General features: G+C 40.6%; 3 protein-coding genes across 6 annotated transcripts; 1 reads left to right on the forward strand and 2 right to left on the reverse strand.

Annotated features, from left to right (window-relative positions):
• Positions 1 to 141: 141 nt before the first annotated feature.
• cdc20 (cell division cycle 20 homolog) lies at positions 142 to 5,080 on the reverse strand. Its single transcript, XM_052087490.1, has 9 exons — positions 4,659 to 5,080; positions 3,726 to 4,052; positions 3,303 to 3,428; positions 3,029 to 3,225; positions 2,336 to 2,430; positions 2,025 to 2,259; positions 1,252 to 1,377; positions 905 to 1,022; positions 142 to 502 (listed from the first exon to the last, which is right to left on the reverse strand). The coding sequence occupies exons 1-9, from the start codon at positions 4,846 to 4,848 to the stop codon at positions 327 to 329; spliced, it is 1,590 nt and encodes a 529-aa protein (XP_051943450.1). The 5' UTR covers positions 4,849 to 5,080; the 3' UTR covers positions 142 to 326.
• A 1,592-nt stretch (positions 5,081 to 6,672) lies between these two features.
• On the reverse strand, positions 6,673 to 11,433 carry LOC127616480 (uncharacterized). Its single transcript, XM_052088091.1, has 6 exons — positions 11,207 to 11,433; positions 9,935 to 10,114; positions 9,404 to 9,661; positions 8,418 to 8,510; positions 8,211 to 8,228; positions 6,673 to 8,015 (listed from the first exon to the last, which is right to left on the reverse strand). The coding sequence occupies exons 1-6, from the start codon at positions 11,274 to 11,276 to the stop codon at positions 7,930 to 7,932; spliced, it is 705 nt and encodes a 234-aa protein (XP_051944051.1). The 5' UTR covers positions 11,277 to 11,433; the 3' UTR covers positions 6,673 to 7,929.
• A 1,557-nt stretch (positions 11,434 to 12,990) lies between these two features.
• ppp1r7 (protein phosphatase 1, regulatory (inhibitor) subunit 7) lies at positions 12,991 to 22,771 on the forward strand. 4 transcript variants are annotated; one of them, XM_052088083.1, is made up of 10 exons: positions 12,991 to 13,104; positions 14,782 to 14,877; positions 15,011 to 15,066; positions 15,953 to 16,018; positions 16,155 to 16,285; positions 17,620 to 17,782; positions 17,854 to 17,970; positions 18,229 to 18,333; positions 18,455 to 18,541; positions 19,604 to 22,771. In XM_052088083.1, exons 1-10 carry the CDS (start codon positions 13,065 to 13,067, stop codon positions 19,778 to 19,780), a joined length of 1,038 nt encoding a protein of 345 aa, XP_051944043.1. In that variant the 5' UTR covers positions 12,991 to 13,064; the 3' UTR covers positions 19,781 to 22,771. The 4 variants fall into 4 exon arrangements, with proteins under 4 accessions (XP_051944043.1, XP_051944046.1, XP_051944045.1 ...); XM_052088085.1 differs by lacking the exon at positions 12,991 to 13,104 and adding an exon at positions 13,141 to 13,380; XM_052088084.1 differs by lacking the exon at positions 12,991 to 13,104 and adding an exon at positions 13,381 to 13,514.
• Positions 22,772 to 23,002: the final 231 nt, after the last annotated feature.

Genomic DNA, 23,002 nt, shown 5'->3' on the forward strand with positions numbered 1-23,002 from the left:
GCAAGATGGTTGGCCATCTAAATCTTCAGGTTTTAGGGAAAAAAAAAACTCTTGGTAATGTAATTTGCCAGTTGTTATTCTATTGCACCACCCCCACACAAAACATTTTCATTCAAGTCAGCCATTAATCAAACTGAATAATCATATTGTGGAAACATTTATTCAAATGTTCAAAAGTTAGGAAAGTCAGACAGAAGACAATTATCAAGGGGATGCCTCATCCAATTTGCAGTGGACTATGGAAGCAAAACGTGACCGCAATTGAGCAAATGCACTATGAAAATTCATACGGTGTTCAAAAAAATAAATAAAAAAGTGTCTCCAAATCATCTGATGGAGCGAGTGAAGGCCGAGTGCAGGGAAATGGGCGTCTTGTCTTTGACTTTTTTCTTGGGGTCGACCTCAAAGCTCTTCCACAGGCGAATGGTCTCGTCCGCAGCCAGGCTGGCCACCGTGGAGCCGTCTGGACTCATGGCCATGTTGAGGACTCTCTCATCGTGTCCTGGTGGTGGGGGAGGGCGAAATTTTAATACAGTGGTTCCAATCAACCCCCCACCCACCCTGAAATAACAACCCATTTGAGTTCCCAAACATGCAAGTTTCTTTGGTTTTGTAGTAAACTTCCTCTGGGACTTGCAGACAACTAAGCAACCACACTGGGCCCCTGATCGTAGAAATGTTCACCATCTACCAAACAGCACACTCAGGAAGGACAAAATTGTCTCATTTGTTCAGTAACATTTTTGCTTGTAGCATGCACCAAAAAAAAGGGGAAAAAAACCCTCCCTGTACCTCGGGAGTCATTTTGAAAAAGCTAGAATTGGGGGACCTCCAAGTAAGTAAAGCCTTGACTGCACCTGTGGGTAGCCAAGTTGCTTTCCATTGGATGCGAAGTCACGCTTACCGTTGAGCTCTGCAACTTTTGCCATGGACGGATACTTCCAGATGACCAAGTTATGCTGTGTGAAACCGTGTGCAGACACCAGCTCCTTGTAGTTGGGAGCAAACACAAGCGCCGACACCTGAAAGTTGTTCACAGGTGAAAATTTGGGTCAATAAGTGTAGAATGCCGATATGACAATTTCTGGTATTCCCCCCACCACAAAAGAAAACTTTTCATGGCTATTAAAAATAACCAAAGGTTCACAAAAAAACAGGAAATTGAGCCAACATTGTCATTTTATCACATGATAGTCCTATAGGTAAGCGGGATCTGACACATTATCAAATTATATAGTGGGGGGATATTACCTGGGACTGTGTGTCGACTGAACTGAGGCAGGACCCGCTGTTGACGTTCCACACACGGATGTGACAGTCCGAGGTTCCGCCACCCGAGGCCAGGATGCTGGACTGCCATGGACACCAAGCCAAAGCCTAGAAGCAAACACTGCATTCATTATTTGAGGGGAAACCCACTGTACAGTGATCCCTCGCTATTTCCTGGTTCATTTATCACGGATTCGGTGCATCACTGAATTTTTTTTCAAACATTGATAATTTTCGTGGATTTTTCGCGGATTTTTGTTTATCACGGGTGGTTTTGGTCCCCACTAACCGCGATAAACAAGGGATTACTGTATACAAAATAATTTTGTTACAACACGAGAATAAAAATGTGTACACATTAACACTAAATTCCAAAGATGAGACAGAAATGACCAAAAGTTATAATGCTCAGAATAAGCGGGATCTTTAGGACAGCGCCATCAATTCTCTAGAGAGGTCTTACATTTCGGATTAGCAAGAGTAAAAAAAGAACTAATTCGCTAGGGAGCGGGTACCCCCCCCCCATAAAACTAAATATTCAAACTACCGGTAATTTATCCTCCATGACAGCTTGTGAAACGCATTGACAGGGCGCCACCATATTTCATGTGTGAAGATCACATTAGCCGTGTGTGGTTGACTCGTGTCACCCGCACACCTAGCATCAAAGATCTTTGATACTCAGTGCTGATGGCACAGTGCCATCTGCTTTAAACAGACAATTCCTCACAAATGTATACATCACTCTTGCATACCTTGACGGCCCCTTTGTGGAGACTCAGTGAGTGCAGCGGCTTGGTGACGTCTGTGCGGCCCTGGGCCACGCGGGGCCAGATGCACACCAGGTTGTCGTTGGCGCCGCTGGCCAGGTAGCGGCCATCCGGCGACCACTGCAGCCCGCACACTTCCTGAGAGTGGCCATGCAATGTGAAGATGTGGTGCTCCGCCACCCTCACGTCATGATGGTGAATCTGGCCTGACGGGCTGCCGCTGGGGCGGGGGTAGTTGGAGTTGTTGAGTGGTGATGGGGGCCACCATTAGGTTTAGAAAAGGAAACTAAAAGTACCTGGACAAGATGTGGCTATTCCAACTCAGGCTGCAGACTCGTGCAGAGTGGCTGTTCATGCTGCGAAGGCATTTCTCTTGCTCTACGTCCCACAACTATCAAAAGACAGCAATGCAGCTACAGGATGAAATTATTTGAGGGCTGAATGAAAATTTCACCACAACAAAAAATGTATAAATCCAGACCCCTGCCACCCACCCAAAAAACAATTTTCTGTCATACACACAATAAAATTACTCATTCACACTGACCCCTACCTATTTTTTTTTTTAAAAATAAATCTCATGATCCCATTCATACATTAAAAAACAAACACTCTTCCATCAAAATAGTCCCATTTGAAACCCTTTCAAAAATCCCGATTTGATTTTTTCAAAACCAACCCAAAAAACTGATTTCAGAATAAAAATGTAATAAAATAGGAATTCAAATTAATTCACATTTTTTGAATTGATTAAAAAAAATCTAATTTAATATCATTTTCATCTTTCCCTTATTCAGATTTGAATCATTTTTTTCCTCCACCGAAATTTAATTTTGATCCTATGTGTCCCTTTTCAATTTTAGAATCTTGTTTGCTTTCCCCGGTCCCTGTACCTTTATTTCATCAAATCAATTTCCGAGTAGGAATAAGATTCAGATTTTGTAACTGCAAAAACAATTACAAATGCAGTAAAAAAAAAAATAACTGACTTGGACTGCACAGTCGCTGGTGCCAACTGCCAGGTAGTTGCCTTCCTTGGCCCAAGACAGCGAGCTGATATACGCCGCCTCATTGTCCATGTTCATGAGGTGGGTGATATTTCCCTGAGTGGCATCCCACAGGTACACGCTGTCTTTGAGAGCCACTGCCATAATGTTGCGGCTGTTCCAATCGAGCAGATTCAAATCTGGGGGTGGTACCACAAGTCAGTGGCGTATGCTCTAATTGAGGTTTAGACCGCTTACTCGTGAGGCAAAAACGTACAAAAATCATCGCGAATGTCAGGAGCGTCCAAGACTCTGTCGGCGCTGGAAGATATGTGTCGTGTCTTTTTGTTGGACATAGGAGTCATGGTGTGACTGTACAAGGACTTCAAAGTGTTGTGTTGGCCTGGAAAACAAAACATTTCCTACGGTTAGATTGAAACTTCAGGTCCAAGTATTCATTTTCGATTTTTTTACCCGTGGACATTTCAAGTGACATAACCCATGAGACATTCCACATCCCAACACTGATGCCACCTAAGACAATAATGCATTCATAATCCAAAATATGAAATATTGCATAGCCGTTAGCCAGAGTGGGCCTTTTGCTGCCATGATACATTTCCGAATTGTGTCATTTGAACTGTCAAGTCTAAATACAGCCTGGGATTTATTTGCACGATAAAGCAGAAGCTGGCCTTACCATCTGGGTTAACGGTTGGTTTCCCACTGAACTGCAGGATGCGGGCCTCTTCGAGGTTGCATCCATTCAGCGCGATGGACCACGTCTTTTGCTGTTCCTGTGACAACATACCCGAAGATGACAAATAATTAAACTCATTCGTGGATGTTCTGTACAGTACAGTATAGACTATTTGAAAATCACTTGCCAACAAAGCTGTTGAGACACCGTCTTCCTTGGGTCGAGCCTTCTTTGAGAGCAAGAAACTCGCCATTTCCATTTGTTTCTCATTACGGACAGGAATGAAGCGGTCCGCTCCCATCTTTGATGGCGTGGTTTTCCATCTACCTATTTAAAAATAAAAGTCAACATAAAATGTTCAAGTCTAAAAAAAATATTTACAATCAGGTTATAGGCTCCACACCAACAGCATTCTGATTAATATTGCAAAAGTGTACCGGTAATAGGAATTAAACCGCATAATTGATTTTTTAAAAATCAATCTTGCAACAAGCGGTTTTAGGTGTCGTAAAAGCTATAAAACATGCCCTCGGTTTATTTAAATAAGATATGCCATGTCTATGTCGGCTTGCAAGCCAATGAAAAGGGAGGAAAGGAAAAACAGAAAAGGGAAAGAAAAGATGGCCTCTGCACTCTGCGTCTTCGTCTGGTGGTGGCTTGCAAGGTTGTAGCAGTGAGCACCATTTAAAAAAAGTCACTTCTGGAATATTGGTTAACTATGGTCACTTTTGTAGAGTAGAGTAATGAGTAATGACTTAACAGTGACTGTTTATTCAAGGTGCATTTTTCATTCCTGTTACAAACGGCAATGAATGAGCGGACGTTGTGAACCGAGAACCCCCCACCCCGATCTATACATTAGAATTCATTTACAAACTATCAAAATGTCCGTCTCTACAGGTATCCGTCGCCGTGCCTTACCTGGCGTCTTACACGGAGTCTTACACGGCGTCTTTGATGATATGTTCAGCGAGGCGTTGGCATACTTCCCGGGGGTCAAGGCGCTCGAGGACGAGTTTGACGCGCTTGCTTTTCTCTGCCAGCGGGAAATAGGAGCGTTGGTAATGGGGACGTCGAGCTTCAACGTGTCGCTGATGTCGTTTTCAAATCCGAACTGTGCCATTTTCAATGCTCTCGCTCTCACTCAGTGAATGAAAAAAAGCACGGTAACGCAGACCTGAAAGTGTCGATTAATACCCAACGTCAATTACGACTTAGGAATACTATGACAACTCTACTAAGCCTTGTCCTACAAAAGAAAAATGTAACTTTCTCTCTACAAATGACGTGACGGAGTTCAGTAATCGCAGTTAAAACCTGGCAAGACCTCCTCCTTTTTGAAAATGTGCTTAAAAGACGCCACAGAATTTAAATCCCACAGGAAGCCACGCCATTGGTTGGCCGTTCAACGGTCGCGAATATGCCAATTTGATTGGTGAATCAAATAAGTGGACTTCCTGGCATAGAATGGGAAATGGTGTTCGTCCAAGAAAATGTCGCCATCTATCGTACAGGGGGTGATATTAACAGGTAATCATGACTACATTTTTGAAAAACATAACTCTCATGAGAAAAACAGTAGGATGATACGTGTCTTGTCCAGGGAAACCAAGACTACAAGTGTTATCAAAATAATGAACGAACATTTACTTACATTTTAGAACTATTATATGTCAAATTCCCATTACATACCCTACTAAAAGGACAAGGCTAAAATGCATTCAAACCTTTACATGTGAACTTAATGTGACCTTCTCTAAGCCTTTGAACGCGTGTCCAAATGTTAAATATTTCAGTACTTTTTGCACAAGTTGATATCTACAATAAATGTCCTGGGTTCAATTAGAGCTATTGTTTAAACAGTCGTCCTCATCGTGCTGTTCACATTTTGACAGCGTGAGATCAAGATAACAACAATAGATGAACAGTACCTTGCCATTGTGATGATTCAAAAAGGACGTTCTCAGACAGAAGTGGCCGCTGAGCATAGAGTGTCATCATCAGGTTGCAAGAGAGATACTGAAAGACTGGAAGAGTCACAGAAAGATGTTGAAGTTTATGTCTTTTGGCCACATCCTATGCTGATGACCGCTCCTTTGTGAACAATGCCCTGAGAAATTGGATGATGAATGCCATTCAACTCCAGGCACGTTGAAGGGAGGTGAGAAGCTCCCAAGTGTCACGTCAGACTATTGTACCTGAAACGGAATGGTCTGCACTTTTTCTCTAGAGCTAAATCCAGCTGAGTACCCGTGTAAAGGTTTGAAACGGCACCCCAGAACCTCAACGACCTGAAGGCTGCCCTGCCTCAGCAGACAATAAATCGACTTGTGAACACCCTGAGATGTCATCAAGCTGTAATTGAAGTTCAAGACTACATGACAAGTTAGTGAAAAGTAATTATTTTTGTGGTGTACCCATTGTTAACTTTTGGCTCAATAAATTGAAATGAGGAAATCAACAGTGCATCCTTCCACTTAAATGTCATACATTCATGATATATCATTTACATTTCACCTGAAAGCCAAATGTCCCTAACCTTTTGTGAGTAGTGTAGATATGAATAAGAAGTAGCTTTTAACAAAATTAAAATACCTGTATATATTTGTTATAATTTTATTATGCAAATATATATTTCACCAGGCTCTTAAAATAACGGCTGTGGTCATATTTTGACATTTATCAATTTAGTCTTACACATTTTAGCATTCTGGCCAACAGGCGATTCTACCCCTAAAATTGAATATAGTTTTGGTTCTGTGTTTTCTGAAAAAAAAATGAAACATGAATTATTTTAGGAGGGTGACCATTTAATGTGCAAAAATTAATAACTTAATAAAACTAGTCACTTTGATAAACATGTTACCAATGTTAACTAATTGTAATCCCAGGAGAAAAAAGTGAACCGAACTCATCAAACCATTTTCAAGAGAAGTTTAAACAGTCCTACAAGTGGAAAAGAAATTTAATGCATGCACGTAAATGTATCAAAAAAACATCGCAACTGAAATCTACTGGTCCAAAATAAAAAGGCAATGGCTCATTTTGTCAAAAATATGAATAATCTTTAACTGAATTGCACACATTCAACTCAGATTTAAAAACAGTATGCAATACCGCAAAATGATCTTGAATTAAATTTATACAAACACAAAAACACAATTTAGCATTGTGCACAGAACACATATGCGTACATGTATCTTAAACTGTAATTTATACCATGTAATTATTACACCGATCATTATTTCGCAGAATAACTGTGATGGCGTCAAGGTATTGAACAGTGGGCATCAAACATTACTGCTTTTCACTCAGTTGTACAAAACAAAACATAAAAAGCAGTTATTAGCAAATGTGTGTACATTTTTGTGCTCATTTCTCCATTAGAATTATGTCTGACAAAGACACACGCGATAAAGTGCATTAAAAAATGGGTCAAAAGTCCATCCAGTGGAGTAGCTATACATCATGTTTATATCATAGATTTTTTTTAAAGAGTTCGACTTGACAGTCAGTGTATGGAACGCCACTTTATGCTGGTGTGGCTGCTTTAGAGTGCCTCATTGTCACCGTGAGTGGATGCATGTTACGGTAGAGAAGGCGGAAAAGCAAGGTAAAACAATTCTTTAAAAATCAGACGTTAGCAGCCAACGTCTGGACAACTTTGCGTTGCCATGGCTGCTTTAGAGCGCCTCATTGTCACAGCACAGAAAAACTGTAACAACTTGTTGGGACTGGTTCCAGTCACCATATGATTTTAAAACAAACATATTTTCATGACTGAAGCATGTAAGGTATGTGTAGACATAAGAAAGATGCCTCACAAAGTAGCATGTTTTGGTGGTATTACAAAGTAGTGTGTTCTGGTGGTATTTGAGTGCTCGCAGTTGAGCGGGGTGTGGTTTCAGTGGACACGCACGCAGTATTGGAGAGCAGAGAGAATAGCTTGATTTGTCATGATTTCAAAGCCTCATACATGTGATTTTTTTTTATTCATCACTCAAAATTTGGCTTCTCTGTGGTGTGTCAAATTTAGAAAATGAGTCCATGGTGTAGGCCCACTGTACCGTGTTTCTGTTCAATTATCATCCTCGAGTCATTGATTGGTTGGCTTATTCACTTCATTAATATTTGCACATGCAAATTTTAAACAAACAAGCACTCGGGCTCTTAGAGTACAGTACTTTCATAGTTTAATTTTGAATCAAAAGGTTTGCCAAGTGTTGCCCTTTTTTTCTGGATGGAAATCTGCCATGTCCTTGGGGTAATGTATGATCGAACCAAGAACACCTACATGGAAAAAAACAAAGATTTTCACCAGGGTTGATCAGTTGCTCCAGTTAAACAACAAGTCAAGTAAAAACGATGACAAGGCGGGTGAAAATTAAGTTTCTGTGTGCAGAGTGCATTATATATTCAACTTTCTCCACTAATCTACCATCTAGGTCTGTTAACAGAGACTCGTCAGGAATGTTGTTTTCTTACCCCCGGGGTGTCGCAGACCTAAGTAAATAGAAAAAAAAGAAAAGGAAAAAACATGAGCAGGAGTGTAATGACAGGACATAACAATGAGACATAGGAGTTGATTCTGCATTTAATTTCACTGGATGAAATTATCCTTACGATAAGGATAACACCAATTTGCTCTTCAGTATTTAAAACAATATGAAAAAATGTAAGAGCCTCACTCACCATGTTGTTTGGAAAGGAGGAGGCTGAGTCCCATGAGCCCAGAAAATGCCAGTAGACTCAAGATTGGGATCAGAAAATTAGGCATTGCGAACCCTGGAATTAAAGAAAACAAAAACAAAACGAGAATGTCAACTAAATATATTGTGTCACAATGTAGTCTAATATTCAATCGTAGTTGCTCAAGTATTTAAAAAAAAATGCCCCCACAGATGATTTGTTCGTTCATGTGAGAAGATCCAGAGCCACTTTGAAGCAAGGGCCAGATGATACTGTCTGCATTATCATGCAGAACCACCCACCTACTTATGAGATGCCAAAGGCTTTATTTTCATCGAGGGCACATTTGTGTCGTGGCGCCAATGTCAGTGGATCTCGATTTTCTTATCAGCACTGCACGTGTTTGCCAATTTGGTAGTTCAGTATGCACTGTGCGCCTGGGAGAGTGACAGTTTGGTTATGAATCATTCTATGGTATTTTTAATTATGGTGATTGAAGTAGGGGGTCAGGAGGTAGTCTCCAAGTGCATAATTCATGGCACAGATGTGCTTCCGCCATGTCGAGACTCGCGTGCGCGACTTGTGCTCCGCATTTCAAGAAAATGAAAGGAGCTGCTTTGCTTGGCCATGATTGAAGTCAACTGTGAACACTCCCACACTGGTGCAGCCCTCCCTCTTGGTCTGCCGGGCCTGCATTCAGCTGCAAAATTAACAACATTGGGTCTAACCCAGTTCTATGCAGTTAGACAACACATGTTTGGATTCAAGGTGGTCATGAAAATAGAGCCCAAACTCCTATTTAGACACGATGTTGCTGTTGTTAGACTTTTGACTACGTAAATGCTTGTCAGTCAGGGCTCTGCCGATCTTTTGGGACATATTAGTTAAGCTTTTCTGCAAATAAATGTCGTTAGCTTCAACAGAAGGAAAGGCAAATGGGTGGATTTGTTTTGTAACCCATGAATATGCATGAAATAACTCTACTCCACCTGACCGCTTCTCAGAAAGCTTCAGTTTTTCCATCAGATCTACACATGTTTCTTGAAGGAAGATCCCTTCCTTCGCCGAGCTCGCCAAGGCCTGCACCCATGCTGCTTTGAGGGCTGTCGCTTGCCGCGTGTGAGCTATCCAGGCTCCGCCATGGTCCAGGGACAGGTAGAGCGACTCATTGCAGAAAACCCGGTCCCTCCAGTACAGCTCCGGGCCTTGCAATATGCAGTCGCGGGAACGAAGGACCGTGTGGTTCCCTGTCAACAAAGACACGCATATATCAGTTTTCTATGGCAAATATAGGCAAACGACGATTTACACTCACATATATGGCCAATTTAGTCTTAATATTAGCAATTAACCTAACATGCATGTTTTTGGAATGTGACATGAAGCCAGAGTCCAGGGTGAAACTCTACACAGGCGTGCCTGAGCCAAGATATGAACCAGAACCCAATTGACGATGAAGCAGGCTAAGAAATGTCAGAACAAATACATTTCAAAGGAATTCAATTAACGTGATGTCTCACCCAATACCGCAGTCTGGTTGGCGAGGAGGCTCAGAGAGATCGAATCAGCCGACATGACCTGAAAGATTTCGTTGACTTCTGGGGTAGCGCCGGTATATGGGACTCCATTGACGAGGACCCGCACCAAGACAGGCTGTACCCCCGACACCACCCACTGCTGCACCTGAATCCCTGCAGCGTCTGAACACAAAGAGAAAGAGATGAGTATCCATGCAGGTGCTTTCAGGTCACAGGGATTAAAGTGAGTTAAAATGTAACTTCAAGTAGATTTTTAGAGTGTGGGTTTAAAAGCCAATCAAATGGTATACAGTATCAGGAAGCACAAAGGCAAACAGCAGCCTCCACACAGCACCGTATTTTCTACAATGCTTGTTCTGATTAGGACGGGTTGCCAGTCAATTGCAGAGCACATATAATACAAACAACACAAACACATTCGCAATTATGGACAATTTAAAGTTTTAAATGAATCTAACTTTTTTGTGGAATGTCAAAGGAAGCCAAACCGAATGGTGCACCTGAAGACTCAAATTTGTCCAAAAATTTGAATGTGAATGCATGTTAGTTTAACTACGTGTTTGTGATTAGCTGGAGACGAATCCAGTCTACAGCTCGCCTCTTACCCAAAGTTAGCTAGGAAAGGCCCCAGCTCACCTGCTACCTTATTGGGTCATGCTATATAAAATAGATGGTTGAATAAGCTAAACGGTCTACCCCGAATTAACATAAATGAAATACAATCAGAATGCTCTGCCAGCACACTAAACGCTTCAAAACTTATTTTGGTAACTGTTATCTACACATGGATTTTATGTGTTTGTTTCGATTGTGCTTGTGATTGTGATTGTTTTATTATCATGTTTAATTGTCTCTGGTTGTAAGCATTCTTTTATTGTCAAAACACACCCACAAAAGTCCCTTTAACATCTTTAAAACTCGTCTTAAACCTAATTTTTATTTTTGGGCGTTTGACACAAAATGACACTGGATTTTTAGTTTTACTGTTTTTGTGCATTCTACGGTCTTAGTTATTAATTTATTGTTTTATTGTTTGCTGTTGTATGATTTTTTTGATTAATCCACAGCGGGGTTGAGTTGAGAATCTCTGCGCATTCAAATTTGAACAGCAACACAGTACAGTACAGTCTTCACTTGGAATTTCACTTGGCAGGAATAACAACTAAATTCAACACTATTTTTACCACACTTGGCTTCATCTTCATATCAAAATCATGTTTTTTGGATTATTTATAAATGAAACGCGTTGCTTACCCAATACAACGGGGAAGGCCAGTGATAGATGAGCCAGGATCCCAAGGACAAGAATACCATCGAAATGCATCTCTCCAATACCCAAAACGCGAATAAAAGATTAAACGTGTGCACTTAATGGTTAAAGGGATGCTTTAAACCATTCACAGCGTGCAAAGGTGTCCCGGAAGATTAAGTTAAACCTCTTCAAGAGCATCGTTGGGCTCCGCCTATCAAGCAGGAGTTTCAGTTTCTCCGAGTTTTTGTAAACCGATGTCCTATTCTCACTTCTGATTGGCTGACAAGGCAGACACATGTGGAAGAGTTTCCGCCCACAAAACCATGATTGACATCCCACCAGTAAACATGAAACGACAAGAATTTTGTTGAAATTTGCAAAGAACATGTAAATACACTTTGCCTAACACTATAATGTTTTTCACCTGAATCAGAATCATATTTATTGGCCAAGTATATTAAAAAAACAACCAAAAAATTAAATTAAAAATAACAAGGTTTTTCGGTTGCATAAACCACCCGAGTACAGTATTGAACTTACAACCAACATTTAAAAATACATTAACGACGTCACGTTACCCATGTACAGATGATGCAGTTTCATATTGTTCATTGCAAATTATTTTTCCTATAGCGTTTCTGAGCAACATCATTGTTATGTTGAACTTCTCACAGCCAGATAATGATAAACAGGAAAGAATGTACTGTATTCTAATCTGAATACAAGACATTGCCTTGAAGAATTATCTGAGAGATTGTACCATACACTGGAGTGACACTCGCAATCACATCTTGGGACAGTTGAGAATGTTTCACTAACCTACTACGCACATTTTTTGGAATGTGGGAGGAAAGTGGAGTACCCCAAGAAAACCCATGTGAACAGTTTTGTATTTTATCATTTGTAATTTTCTAAGACACCACACTTTTCGATCTGTGTTGTTTTCTCATTGTTATGTGCATCATTCACGAACGTGGTGGCCTTTGAGAAGTTCTGGAAAATTCCCGTACGACTGGTCCATTCCAGGCTGAAATGGGCATGCATCGGCCATACACTAGCTTAGCCTTGTATCGGAAGAGCACGTGGTAGTCTGGCTGGGCTTTACCATGATAGTGTCACACAGCCGGGATTTTTTCCACATAAAAGGTTTTTGTGCGTGTGAATTTAAGTCGTGATTGCTCATAAATTAGGCCACATGTATCTTTTTACATTAAAACTACTTCCCACTGAGCGGCGAATGTTTGCAAAGTTAGTCAATGTGTTTTCGCCAGGGTTTGTTCAAGGTCACAAATGTTTGCCAAACGGTCACCAGACGTTCACTTGAAGTAGGCCTGTACTTTTCTTGTCATAAGGGGATTTGGAAAAGGTTCAAAATTTCCTTGCGACAAGAAAAAACACAAAAACCTTTAAATGTCTGACGAATATTTGGCGAACGTTTGGGACCTTCAACGACCCTTAACGAACCTTGACGTGAACGTACATTTTCTACCTTCGCTAACAGTTTCAAATGTTAACCCCTCATTGGGATAGGGGTTTAATAGTTTTCGACTGTCCCCGAAAATCTTTGTGTAATTTGTGCATTTAAATGCATTAGGGCGGGGGCGGGGGGTGAAAATCCAAAATGAAATGCTGATGAACATTCAATATGGCTTTCTACAAATGCCGTGAGGAAGTGATGGTGACTCAAGATATATTAAATGAAGAATAAACAGGGAATTTGCGAATCAGCGGACACCGAGTATGCGGGTATTCACTGTTCAATTCTTTGCGTGTAACTGGCGCAACCTTGCGGCGCGCTGTCGTACGTACGTCCCTTACCTCTGATTGGCTGAGACGTTGCCAGGAGTGTTTACAGGAAACATGGCTTCTCTGTCTGTTGTTGAGCCGCAAGACATGGAAGGTGAGTAAATAATCTCGGAACGCACTCGTGTCGTCTCCACTAGCAGTCACATTGATTGTCACTTATGACGACGAGCGACTCTTAACTCCACGAATGTATTCGAAGTGTCGTTTACGTGTGTATAACAGATGTACAGCCCACGTTTGCTAGCTAGCGTGCTAACAACAAGGCTCGTTTGGCTGACGTTGTGGGTTTACGCCGAACCCGGACCACGTTGTCCCCGAAAATCCATGTCCGATACTGTACTGGCGTGACAAGTCGACGCGTACTCGGGAGGTAATGGTGTGGCTGACGTTCTTCTACAAACTGTTTCACACCGCTCAGTATGTATGGCAATTAAACGACGTGAACGGCAGACCGAAAAACAGACTGCTACGGAATGATGGGAACTCACCCACACGAACGAATCGGTACAGATCGTTGTTGTAAATCATTTGTAACGTTAAATAAGCAGACTGGTGCTTCTTTAATATAATGTCACTGTTGTCGGTCAATTTACAGTGTGTATAATACAGACTGCGACCAAAGTTAACAGAGGAGGAAGGATGGACAACGACTAGGGCGGTTTGAAGGGAAGGGTGGTTGAAGGTAACTAGCATGCCGCGGAATGAAGGAAGGATGGGAGAGCGCAAGGGGGTGGTTTGAAAGAATGCAGACGGAAATAAGGCTTAAAGGATGGTATGGATGGAGGACAGGAAGGAATTATGCAAGGATATGTGGATGGTAGGAAGAATGGATGAAGGGAATGATGAAGAAATGATCGATGCAACAAGAATGGTTAGAATGGACCTCTGTTTGATATGAAAAGAATGCAGAAGGAATGAATGATTCAAGAATAATATGGATGTAAGGAAACAAGGATTCAAGGATGTTATGGAACGAAAGAGGAAATAATAGGGGAAGAGAGGATGTATGTTAAGGCGCAAGGCAGAAGAAAAGAGGGATTCAAGGATGTATGAAAGGAAGGGAGGATGGAAGATGAGAAGGTAGGAGTTGGATGGAGGGATTCAAGGTGTATGAAAGGAAGGATGGAAGATGAGAAGGAAGGAGTGGGATGGAAGAATACAAAGATGTGAGGAAGAAATTATTCTTCCTTTCATGAGGAAAAGAAGGTTGGATGGTTGGACTGTAAAAAACAGCAAGGATGAAGACGGAAATGATGGAAGGGCTTGACCTTGAAAGCCTATTTTGAAACCTTAACCCATCGGTTTAAAACCCTATGCCTGTTATTTAAAACCCTCTCCCTGGTTTGAAGCCATGATTTCAAATCCTAAATCCGAATTTTGACCTGGGCTAGAAACACTACCTTGAAACCACATTTCTAAACCTTTTAATGGAGTGCCAGAGGGTTACATTATTTGGCCATGTGCTGTGATTATAAAGCACGACATCTAATTTCCACTGAGTAAAAAAAGATGACTATTCTGTGGAATTTATGTACCTAACACCGCACAACTTCTTAACCTTATTGCATAAGGCTCGTTGTTACCAATCTTGATGTAAAAATTGATCAGAATTTAAAAGGGAATGAAAAAGGGAACACCTGGTTCACTCTAATGAGATCTTGTTTCTTTCAAGAAATGTAAAATTAATTGTCCAACGTGTTAGCCAACCCTGTTGTTATGTGTGCTGTAAATTAATTTGGATTGTGTTGTATTTTGTGTGCCTGACTTGTAGTGGATCGGAGGGGCGAGTCCGAGGAGTCGGGCGACGACGAGACCAGGAGGAAGAGCATCAATGGCGACATGGATCCAAATCAGCCTCCCGCCACCAGTATGTCATCCCAACCCGTTTACTCAATAGGAACAGCAATCACAAGTGATGTTTCTGGTCCTGTAATGCAGGAATGATTGGATGTTGAAGCAAAGGTCTTCTCTCACTTTTGTTATGATTTCTCTCCAACTAGGTAAAGAAGAGTCACCCGTTGACATGGACACCATCACCTTGGACCCGGATGAGGAGGTGAGGGGAAGCTGTTTAACATATCTCTGTGAGGAAAACATTTCCTCTGACATTATTTGCCCATATTCACTTTGTTTTCATAAATCATTACTATTGGTTTGTTGGGACTCACCAATGCTCTTGATTTTTTTTTAAATGTGATTTTCAATGTTATTTTTAAAAATTATTAACCCATTCCAAGTGTTGGAATTAGCTTGTTCTTTTTAACAATGCAATGTTGACAAAAAATATGCTATATATTTAAGTTTTGGAGATGCAAAGATATCACTCCATGGCAGCAATATGATTAATCAATAATCAGAATTTCTCATAACTGATCACTGAATCATTTCAATACATTATAAATACATTTCAAATGTATTTATAAAGCACTTTAAAACAACCACAGCTGTATACAAAGTGCTGTACATGGAGCAAATATTACATATACAACAATAAAACAGTGAATGAACAATGAAGACAGTAGAAAGCACAAAAAGAGTAAAACTAAGATCAAGTCTGAGTCATGCTGAGTCATTTGTTAAAAAAATAAACAAATATAGTGTTAAATGTTGGGGCATTCAAATTTAACACAAGCTGTCATTCTGGGATTGGTGGTCAACCTCACTCCCTTTTTTCATATTTTGAATAATTTCCTCCCAAAGAATGAAAATTTAAAAAGATCCCAATCGTCAGACCTTTATCTCTGCAATGTTTAGGGTTATATCTGAACATTTCAAAATATGGTAACCTCTGTAAAATTTGATGTAAATACAAATGTCTTGTAATCATTCTGATGATGATTAAAATTTTAGTTAAACTAAACTGGTTGGACTTTTGTGAAGATTTTAACTTCCACCTCTGTATAAAATGACGTGACTGTTTATTCATTTATTTATTTACACAGGATGTTGACCTAGTTCACTGCCGTATTGGAAAAATTGAAGGACTGGGAGTGCTACAGAAAGCAAAAGTAAGTCTATAATACATTCAGCAATTCTTGTCAAAAAAATTGTATCACTGAATTTTCTTTTTTTTCCTCTTCAAAATGAAAGAAATACTCTTAACTCTGCAGTATTGTCAATCCTTTCTGCTCTTTGTCCATATAGACCCTTTCCTTACGACAGAATCTGATCAAAAAAATTGAAAATCTCGACAGTTTGAGCTCACTGCGGGAACTCGATTTGTATGACAATCAAATCCGGAAGTTGGAGAACCTGAACAAGCTCATGCAATTGGAGTAAGTATAAATTTTAATTATGTACAGTGAACCCCCGAATATTTGCAAATTTGTGTTTTTAAGAGGATTTTTTGTCTGGGGCGGGGGACTGATTCTCACCTATTAATTGTTTTTGTACAGGGTGGCCCACTTAAAAGTAGCCCGGATTTTTTTTTAAATTAAAATATTTTTTTCATTTTTTTCAAAACATGTATTTAATTACGTGAATGTTACAAGTGACCCAAGTCTTTCCAAAACCTGTTTTTATTACTTACAGGTTACAAGAGATGACATAAAGTATAGCAGTGGGTCCAAAAGTCCGTCTGCAATGCTAGTCAGCAACCATGTACAGTAATTAATGCGTTTAGCTTTATCGGGCTGCTTTAGTTCCTGAACACATGAAATTCGGTATGGTTTCAGTTTCAGAGAATTCAGTACACGCTGACATGTCGTTCGTGATACACCAACTTGCTGGGATAGTCTCCGAGTTGACTTGTGAGGGCTATTTGTAATTCGCTGCTGAACATCACTGACAACTTCGGGCGTCCGGACTAATTTAGGTCTCTGCTTCTTCACGTTTGCGAGAGAGCCAGTGTCTCGCCATTTCTTAACCAGGCTCTGAACACAACGTTTAGCCGGTGGTTTTGTTTGTGGGTACTCGCGAGTGAAGGCCTCTTGTGTTTTCTTAATTGATCCGGTTCGCACATAGCCTTCCACAATCACTATTCTCTGCTGCAAGGAAAACACCATTTTCTTGAGGTGTGGTACGCACCCGGAGAAGGTAGGAGCACTACTGTTCGTGTATAATCTAAAACAAACAAAAATTGGCTCAGCGCCAACGTGTATAACCGGAGCAGTTTTGGAACACTTCCAGCATCTCTTGTAACCTGTAAGTAATAAAAACAGGTTTTGGAAAGACTTGGGTCACTTGTAACATTCACGTAATTAAATACATGTTTTGAAAAAAATTAAAAAAATATTTTAATTTAAAAAAAAATCCGGGCTACTTTTAAGTGGGCCACCCTGTACTTAGGTCAAAGCCATGTATGATATCAAAATATTACTTTGGCAACACCTAGTGGCCAAGTAATTGTGTGGAAAGAAGGAAAGGATTGGTCAGCCCATAGCCTTGTCGAATATAAAAAAGTGCTTCATCATAGTCTGCTTCCCTAAAGCTAAAACTGAATTTAAAATGCCATAGGCAGGCTAACAGAACTAGCATCAATGATCCAATAGTTTTAAAAATGGACAATTAAACACCTACATTTTTGTGACTTACTCAGATAGACCATATAACAACTCATGATGATCCCTGTGAAAAACAATTAATCTTTTTTTTTTTGGGTCAACCACAGGCAGCTCGACGTGTCCTTCAACGTTCTGAGGAAGGTAGAAGGTTTGGAGCAGCTGACTCGGCTGAAGAAACTTTTTTTGCTTCACAACAAAATCGGCAACATCGCCAACCTGGGCCACCTCCCCTGTCTGGAAATGCTAGAGCTGGGCTCCAATCGCATTCGCGTATGTTTGTCGTCACGCTTGCAAATGTGTTAATCAAGTCATTAGTCATCATGCTTTCTTTGTGTCCCCAGGTCATAGAGAACCTGGATACCCTCACGTCTTTGCAAAGCTTATTCCTCGGCACCAATAAAATCACCAAGCTGCAGAATATGGACAGTTTACACAGCCTAACTGTGTTAAGCATTCAGGTACCCAGCACTGACATGAAGGCAAGGGTTCACACATTTTGGGCCCAGGGAGTATTTACAGGGAGAAATTTTTCCAATGCTCATGGCAATTAATCTGAAATCCCACGGGAAACAGTTATGTGTATATTTTTAAATTTGGTTGAATTCAATATTTCAGCTAACCCACAGATGGGTTAGCTGAAATATTGCCAAATGTTCACAGCCAAATGTTGTATTCAAGTGACTCATTCCTTCCAACTTCTTTGCGTTTACTTTCAGAGTAATCGGATTACTAAAATGGAGGGTTTACAGAACCTGGTCAGCCTGCGAGAGCTCTACCTGAGCCACAATGGCATTGAGGTCATTGAGGGCTTGGAAAACAATGTGAGTCAGGGCAAAAACCTGTCCATTGTGCGCTATGCTGGCTGTGAGAATTCACAACAGCAACAGCAGCAGCTGCATGATGTTTTCTGTATCAGCCCAGCATGCCTCTCTCTCCCATCAGAAAAAGCTGACGACTCTAGACATCGCAGCCAACAGAGTGAAGAAGATCGAGAACATCAGCCATCTAACAGAGCTACAGGAGTTCTGGGTATGACTTAAGTATTTCATGTTTTTGGTTTTAAAATGTCCTCTGAATGCTCCTGCCATTTATTTCTCTTTGTTGACTATGGCTTGTGCTGTGAGATATCCATGCATCCATTATTTTCCAGTCTGCTTTATCCACATGAGTGTCGCGGGCGTGCTGGAGCCTATCCCAGCTGTCCTCAGGCAGTGGGCGTGGGAGACCCTCAACTGGTTGCCAGGGCACACATAGAGGAACAACCATTCGCACTCACAGTCACGCTGAACGACAATTTAGAGTGTGAATTAAGTCCAAGAACTTATTTAGTCCATTGCGCCTCCCCCTCCTCCTCCTCACGCACACACACACACACAAATCAACTCAGAATTTTTATATGACCGAGGTACTATGTTTGTGCTGGATATCATTCCAAATCCACAAACAATTATTAAGCCTTACTGACTTTGTAGTATAAGTCAGTCCAAAACCCAGTGTCAGTGCAACATGACTGCCATCTTGTGGTGATAGTACAATTTAAAACTACATTCGACCCTGTATACGGTATTACAATACAATACATGCTGATTTATATAGCGCTTTTACAATAGCGGCAGCTGTAACAAAGCGCTTAACAAAACAGTTCACATAAAGTAAAATAAATAAATACAACACATAACATAAAACACGGACAGTCGTGCAGTCCTAACCACTTTTCCGTCACACGCTTTGTTGTTTGAAGCAGTTTGAGATGAAAGAGGAGAAAATCAAAGTGTCCACAGTTGGTGACCTATACATTTGCATATTGTATAGCAATAAATATATATATATTTTAAATGTCCAGACCCACTTTAGAAGCTAATTAAAACTACCTGAATTTACAATGTCAAAATGAAATAAAGACTACAATAGAAAAATACCAACTGTTATTACCTTGTTGCTCTTTAGTCTGGATGTGTCTTGCGATTGGGTGGTGACCAGTACAGAACGTTTTCCACCTCGCACCCCAAGTCAGCTCTGATGGGGCTCCCACCTTAATAAACAAAGAGCACCAAAAAATATGTCCTAAACGAGCGCTGTGACTCCCCACAGATGAACGACAACCAGATCGACAACTGGTCGGATCTGGACGAGCTGAAGAATGCCAAATCCCTGGAGACTGTCTACCTGGAGAGAAACCCCCTGCAGAAGGACCCACAGTATCGGCGAAAGATCATGCTGGCTCTGCCTAGTGTGCGCCAGATCGACGCCACCTTCATCCGCTTTTAAACATGCAGTACGGTATACTGTAATGCCGTCCACTTCAGTGTTGCAACCCCCCCCCCCCCCCCACCCTCACCCCACACACACACCTGCCACACCTCCAGCCGTCACTCACCGAATCCTTTTTCCTTTCCATATACATAATATAGAGTGCAACGTGAAAGTCACCCATGTCTGCACTTATCTGCAACTCCATCCGTGAGTTGGAAACGTATTTATTTATGCCACTGGAAATTAACTGAAGTAATTTCAAATCCATCACTTTCCTATTGTTGATCGTGCACAGCAACATATTTGTCACATTTCGAAAGATCCAAAGGGAAGAGGGAACACTCACAAAAACAGTGCTACCTTGACTTAAGATTAAAAAAAAGTCTCACAATGATGAAATTCCCACTTCACAGCAGCAAAATTATGAGAGGGAGAAGTACAAGAACAAAATAAATAGGAGCTGCTGGAAAGGCAGCCACTCTCGCGGCGCCATCCTGCAGTCAAAATAACACAAGAAAACACCTAAGACACAGTCATGCAATCTTAATCACTTTTCCTGCATACACTTTGTTGCTTGAAGCAGTTATAGATGAAAGAGGAGAGGATCAAAGTGTCCTTTCACCAGTGGATCAGAGATGCTGAAAATGTGCACATGTCTGCTACAAGCTAAGTTTTGAAAGCCAACACAAAGCTGTAGTGTCCATTGATGGAAAGAGATTGGCTCACATCTCCTGTCCCACGTCATCCACTTCAACTCCAAGCCGTGGAACTCGCAGTCCCACATCCGCATTAGGCGCCCTGCGCTGACGCTCTTTTCTTCTCATCGTCGGCTCCTCAAGCCTTGACCTACAAGCCACTTGACCTACCTTGACCGTTATCACTTTGGCCTGATATACACAAAGACAATCAGGCCGTTATTATCCAGATTTTAGCCACTTCCCGACCAAGGATGTCAAGTACTAGACTATCTTATATCTTATTAGATAGTAAGATTATCATTTCATCTCAATGTGTTAAGCATGCATTTGTCCCTATAATAGTGTCTACAATAATGTTGTCTTAAATATTAAACGTTTTCAGTTGGTTGCGGTAAATAAAACAATGCCACCTGCCCAATGTCATCTTTGGAATGAAAGTGGGTTTCCGAAATATTTTCTAAAGCAGGTCTTTTTTGCCATCATGGCTCCCTTTGGTCCTCTGGAAACACTTGGGTAACATTGGCCCATATCCCTAAGTGTCTATTCTTTGTTATGCTTCGTCTTTTTGTTTTCATTTGTTTTTCTTTTTGGTTACGAGTGAGCTTCAAATATGCTGCCACTGGAGTGAAGGGAAAACAAAAAAGCAAATAAGGTATTGTAATTCTGTGGCATGTGGGCAAGAAGAGACAAAGTCAAAGGAGCTGCTGTCGGCCGCAACCCAGATGTTCATCCACAGGATAACTGACTCAAGCTTGTGATGTCATTCAATAGGCTATGCCCATCAAAGGGACACATTCAACTCTTATTAAAATGTTGTATAAACAATTGTGCTTGGTGGCTACTGAATTCATGACTATTCATTTCAATGAGGAATGCTGATTTGACATGAGAGGAAAAGTGAAAAACAATTGTAAAAGTTATAAGTCAAGGTAGCACTGCACTACAAGCTGGGCCAAAAGTAGGTATGCACTTGGAAAGTGATTCAACATACATTCAGTTTTTTTTCTGTGACATATTTTCTGATCGCCATCCTTCAGAGTTGCTCTTTATTCTTATATCCTATCTTCCTCCTGTCGATTAAACCAGCTTTTCTGCCTTTTTTTCCTGACATCAGTCCTTTCTGACCTCAGTCTGACCTTTCTTCCCCTCAAACAAAGGCATCATTTTCTTCCTCACCTTCATCCTTCCCTAAACCTTCCTTCCATCATGCCTGTTTTTTCATTCATGCATTATTTGCATATCATTCCAAATCCACACGGTATTTCCTTCACATGCTTTTCTGCCCTCGCTCCCTTCCTATAGTCTCAGATATGCTTCCTCACTTGGTCACTCCCATCATTACTACTTCGCTGCCTTCCTCTCTTTGGCACCTGTCCAATAATACTTTAGAATTTACGTTCTTTTTTTCTTGGTTCAATTTATTTAACATATGTGGTACATTTTAAAAAAAATTCAACAAAAAAAAAACATTTTCATATAATAAGAGTATTCCTACTTTTTGCCCTCCTTGTATATCCCGTATTTGAGCTTATTGAAAACACTCCCAAAGTAGGCATTAAACCTTTTTATCGGAAGATGCATGTTTTGAAACTTAATTGCAAATTTCATGTGTATGTTTTTAAAATAATTTATAGCAAAACGCGCCGAATGTCCCCCAGTCTTGTCTCGTCCATCTTACGACTGAGTGACACCTCTATCGTCAAGTAAAGCTTACAAGAATGTAACATCTGTCTAGGATGGTAAATAATCTTTTTTTATTTTTGTTTTAGTGTGTGTGTAATACTGATCACAGCTTTGTTTCTTTTGCTTGTTCCATTGTCAGATTTGTTTGGAGTGCTTCACAAAGGTTTTTACTGGTTTACCTCGACCTCAGAGACGGATGACAGTTTATAGATGCTGCAGTGACACTTTCTGTATTATTTATTGACAGTTGCACTCAACTAAAAAAAGCTGGGGGGCTGTTTGTGTGGTGATCTCTTGTAAAAGTGAGAGCACTTGATTTGATCCATGTATACATTCAAAGAAATAATGAGTTGATTTTGTTTTTTAATGGAGTTAAGAAGTTATACACCTCGTAGATATTATTTTACACTTGGTTTTAAGGAAATACAATGACAAATAATGACGTGAAAGAGTCTGTTTTGCCGTGACCTGAAGTGGTTCGAATCAAGTGATCTTAAATTGTCAATGAAACAGTAAACCGATATACTATTTGTTGTTTAAATAATCTACATCACAGGGTTTTTGGACTTGAAATGGAATGTATTATGCAAACAACAATAAATGTATAGTACTACTACTTATTAAAGTTTTGCTTTTCATTTGTGATTTTTGACAGCGGTAGAAAGCACAGATAATTCATTATTGTACTTAAAGGATCTATACTTTAGAGGACTTTTCATTTTTCTGAAAACTTCTACTTGAACTCCCTGCGTTTCAAAAGAATTGTCAACTTTTTACTCTGAAACTGGTGTGATTACTTTTCCCTAAAAGACTACAACTCCCACAATGCACCGTTAACGTACGGTGACGTCGCCGC

This window comes from Hippocampus zosterae, chromosome 15 (assembly GCF_025434085.1).
Source record: "Hippocampus zosterae strain Florida chromosome 15, ASM2543408v3, whole genome shotgun sequence".
Lineage (NCBI taxonomy): Eukaryota > Metazoa > Chordata > Actinopteri > Syngnathiformes > Syngnathidae > Hippocampus > Hippocampus zosterae.

What these genes read in the sequence shown, in the direction of transcription:
- cdc20 (XM_052087490.1), bottom strand. Translation starts at nt 4,848, where the DNA reads ATGGCACAGTTCGGATTTGAAAACGACATCAGCGACACGTTGAAGCTC. An exon ending in GACGCCGTGTAAGACTCCGT is followed by an intron (nt 4,053 to 4,658) that starts GTAAGACGCCAG and finishes ATTTTTAAATAG; the next exon opens with GTAGATGGAAAACCACGCCA. An exon ending in AATAGCCACATCTTGTCCAG is followed by an intron (nt 2,260 to 2,335) that starts GTACTTTTAGTT and finishes CCCCCGCCCCAG; the next exon opens with CGGCAGCCCGTCAGGCCAGA.
- LOC127616480 (XM_052088091.1), bottom strand. Translation starts at nt 11,276, where the DNA reads ATGCATTTCGATGGTATTCTTGTCCTTGGGATCCTGGCTCATCTATCA. An exon ending in CAACCAGACTGCGGTATTGG is followed by an intron (nt 9,662 to 9,934) that starts GTGAGACATCAC and finishes CTTTGTTGACAG; the next exon opens with GGAACCACACGGTCCTTCGT. An exon ending in GCTTTCTGAGAAGCGGTCAG is followed by an intron (nt 8,511 to 9,403) that starts GTGGAGTAGAGT and finishes CTTTAATTCCAG; the next exon opens with GGTTCGCAATGCCTAATTTT.
- ppp1r7 (XM_052088083.1), top strand. Translation starts at nt 13,065, where the DNA reads ATGGCTTCTCTGTCTGTTGTTGAGCCGCAAGACATGGAAG. An exon ending in GAGTGCTACAGAAAGCAAAA is followed by an intron (nt 16,019 to 16,154) that starts GTAAGTCTATAA and finishes TTGTCCATATAG; the next exon opens with ACCCTTTCCTTACGACAGAA. An exon ending in TTGAGGGCTTGGAAAACAAT is followed by an intron (nt 18,334 to 18,454) that starts GTGAGTCAGGGC and finishes CTCTCCCATCAG; the next exon opens with AAAAAGCTGACGACTCTAGA.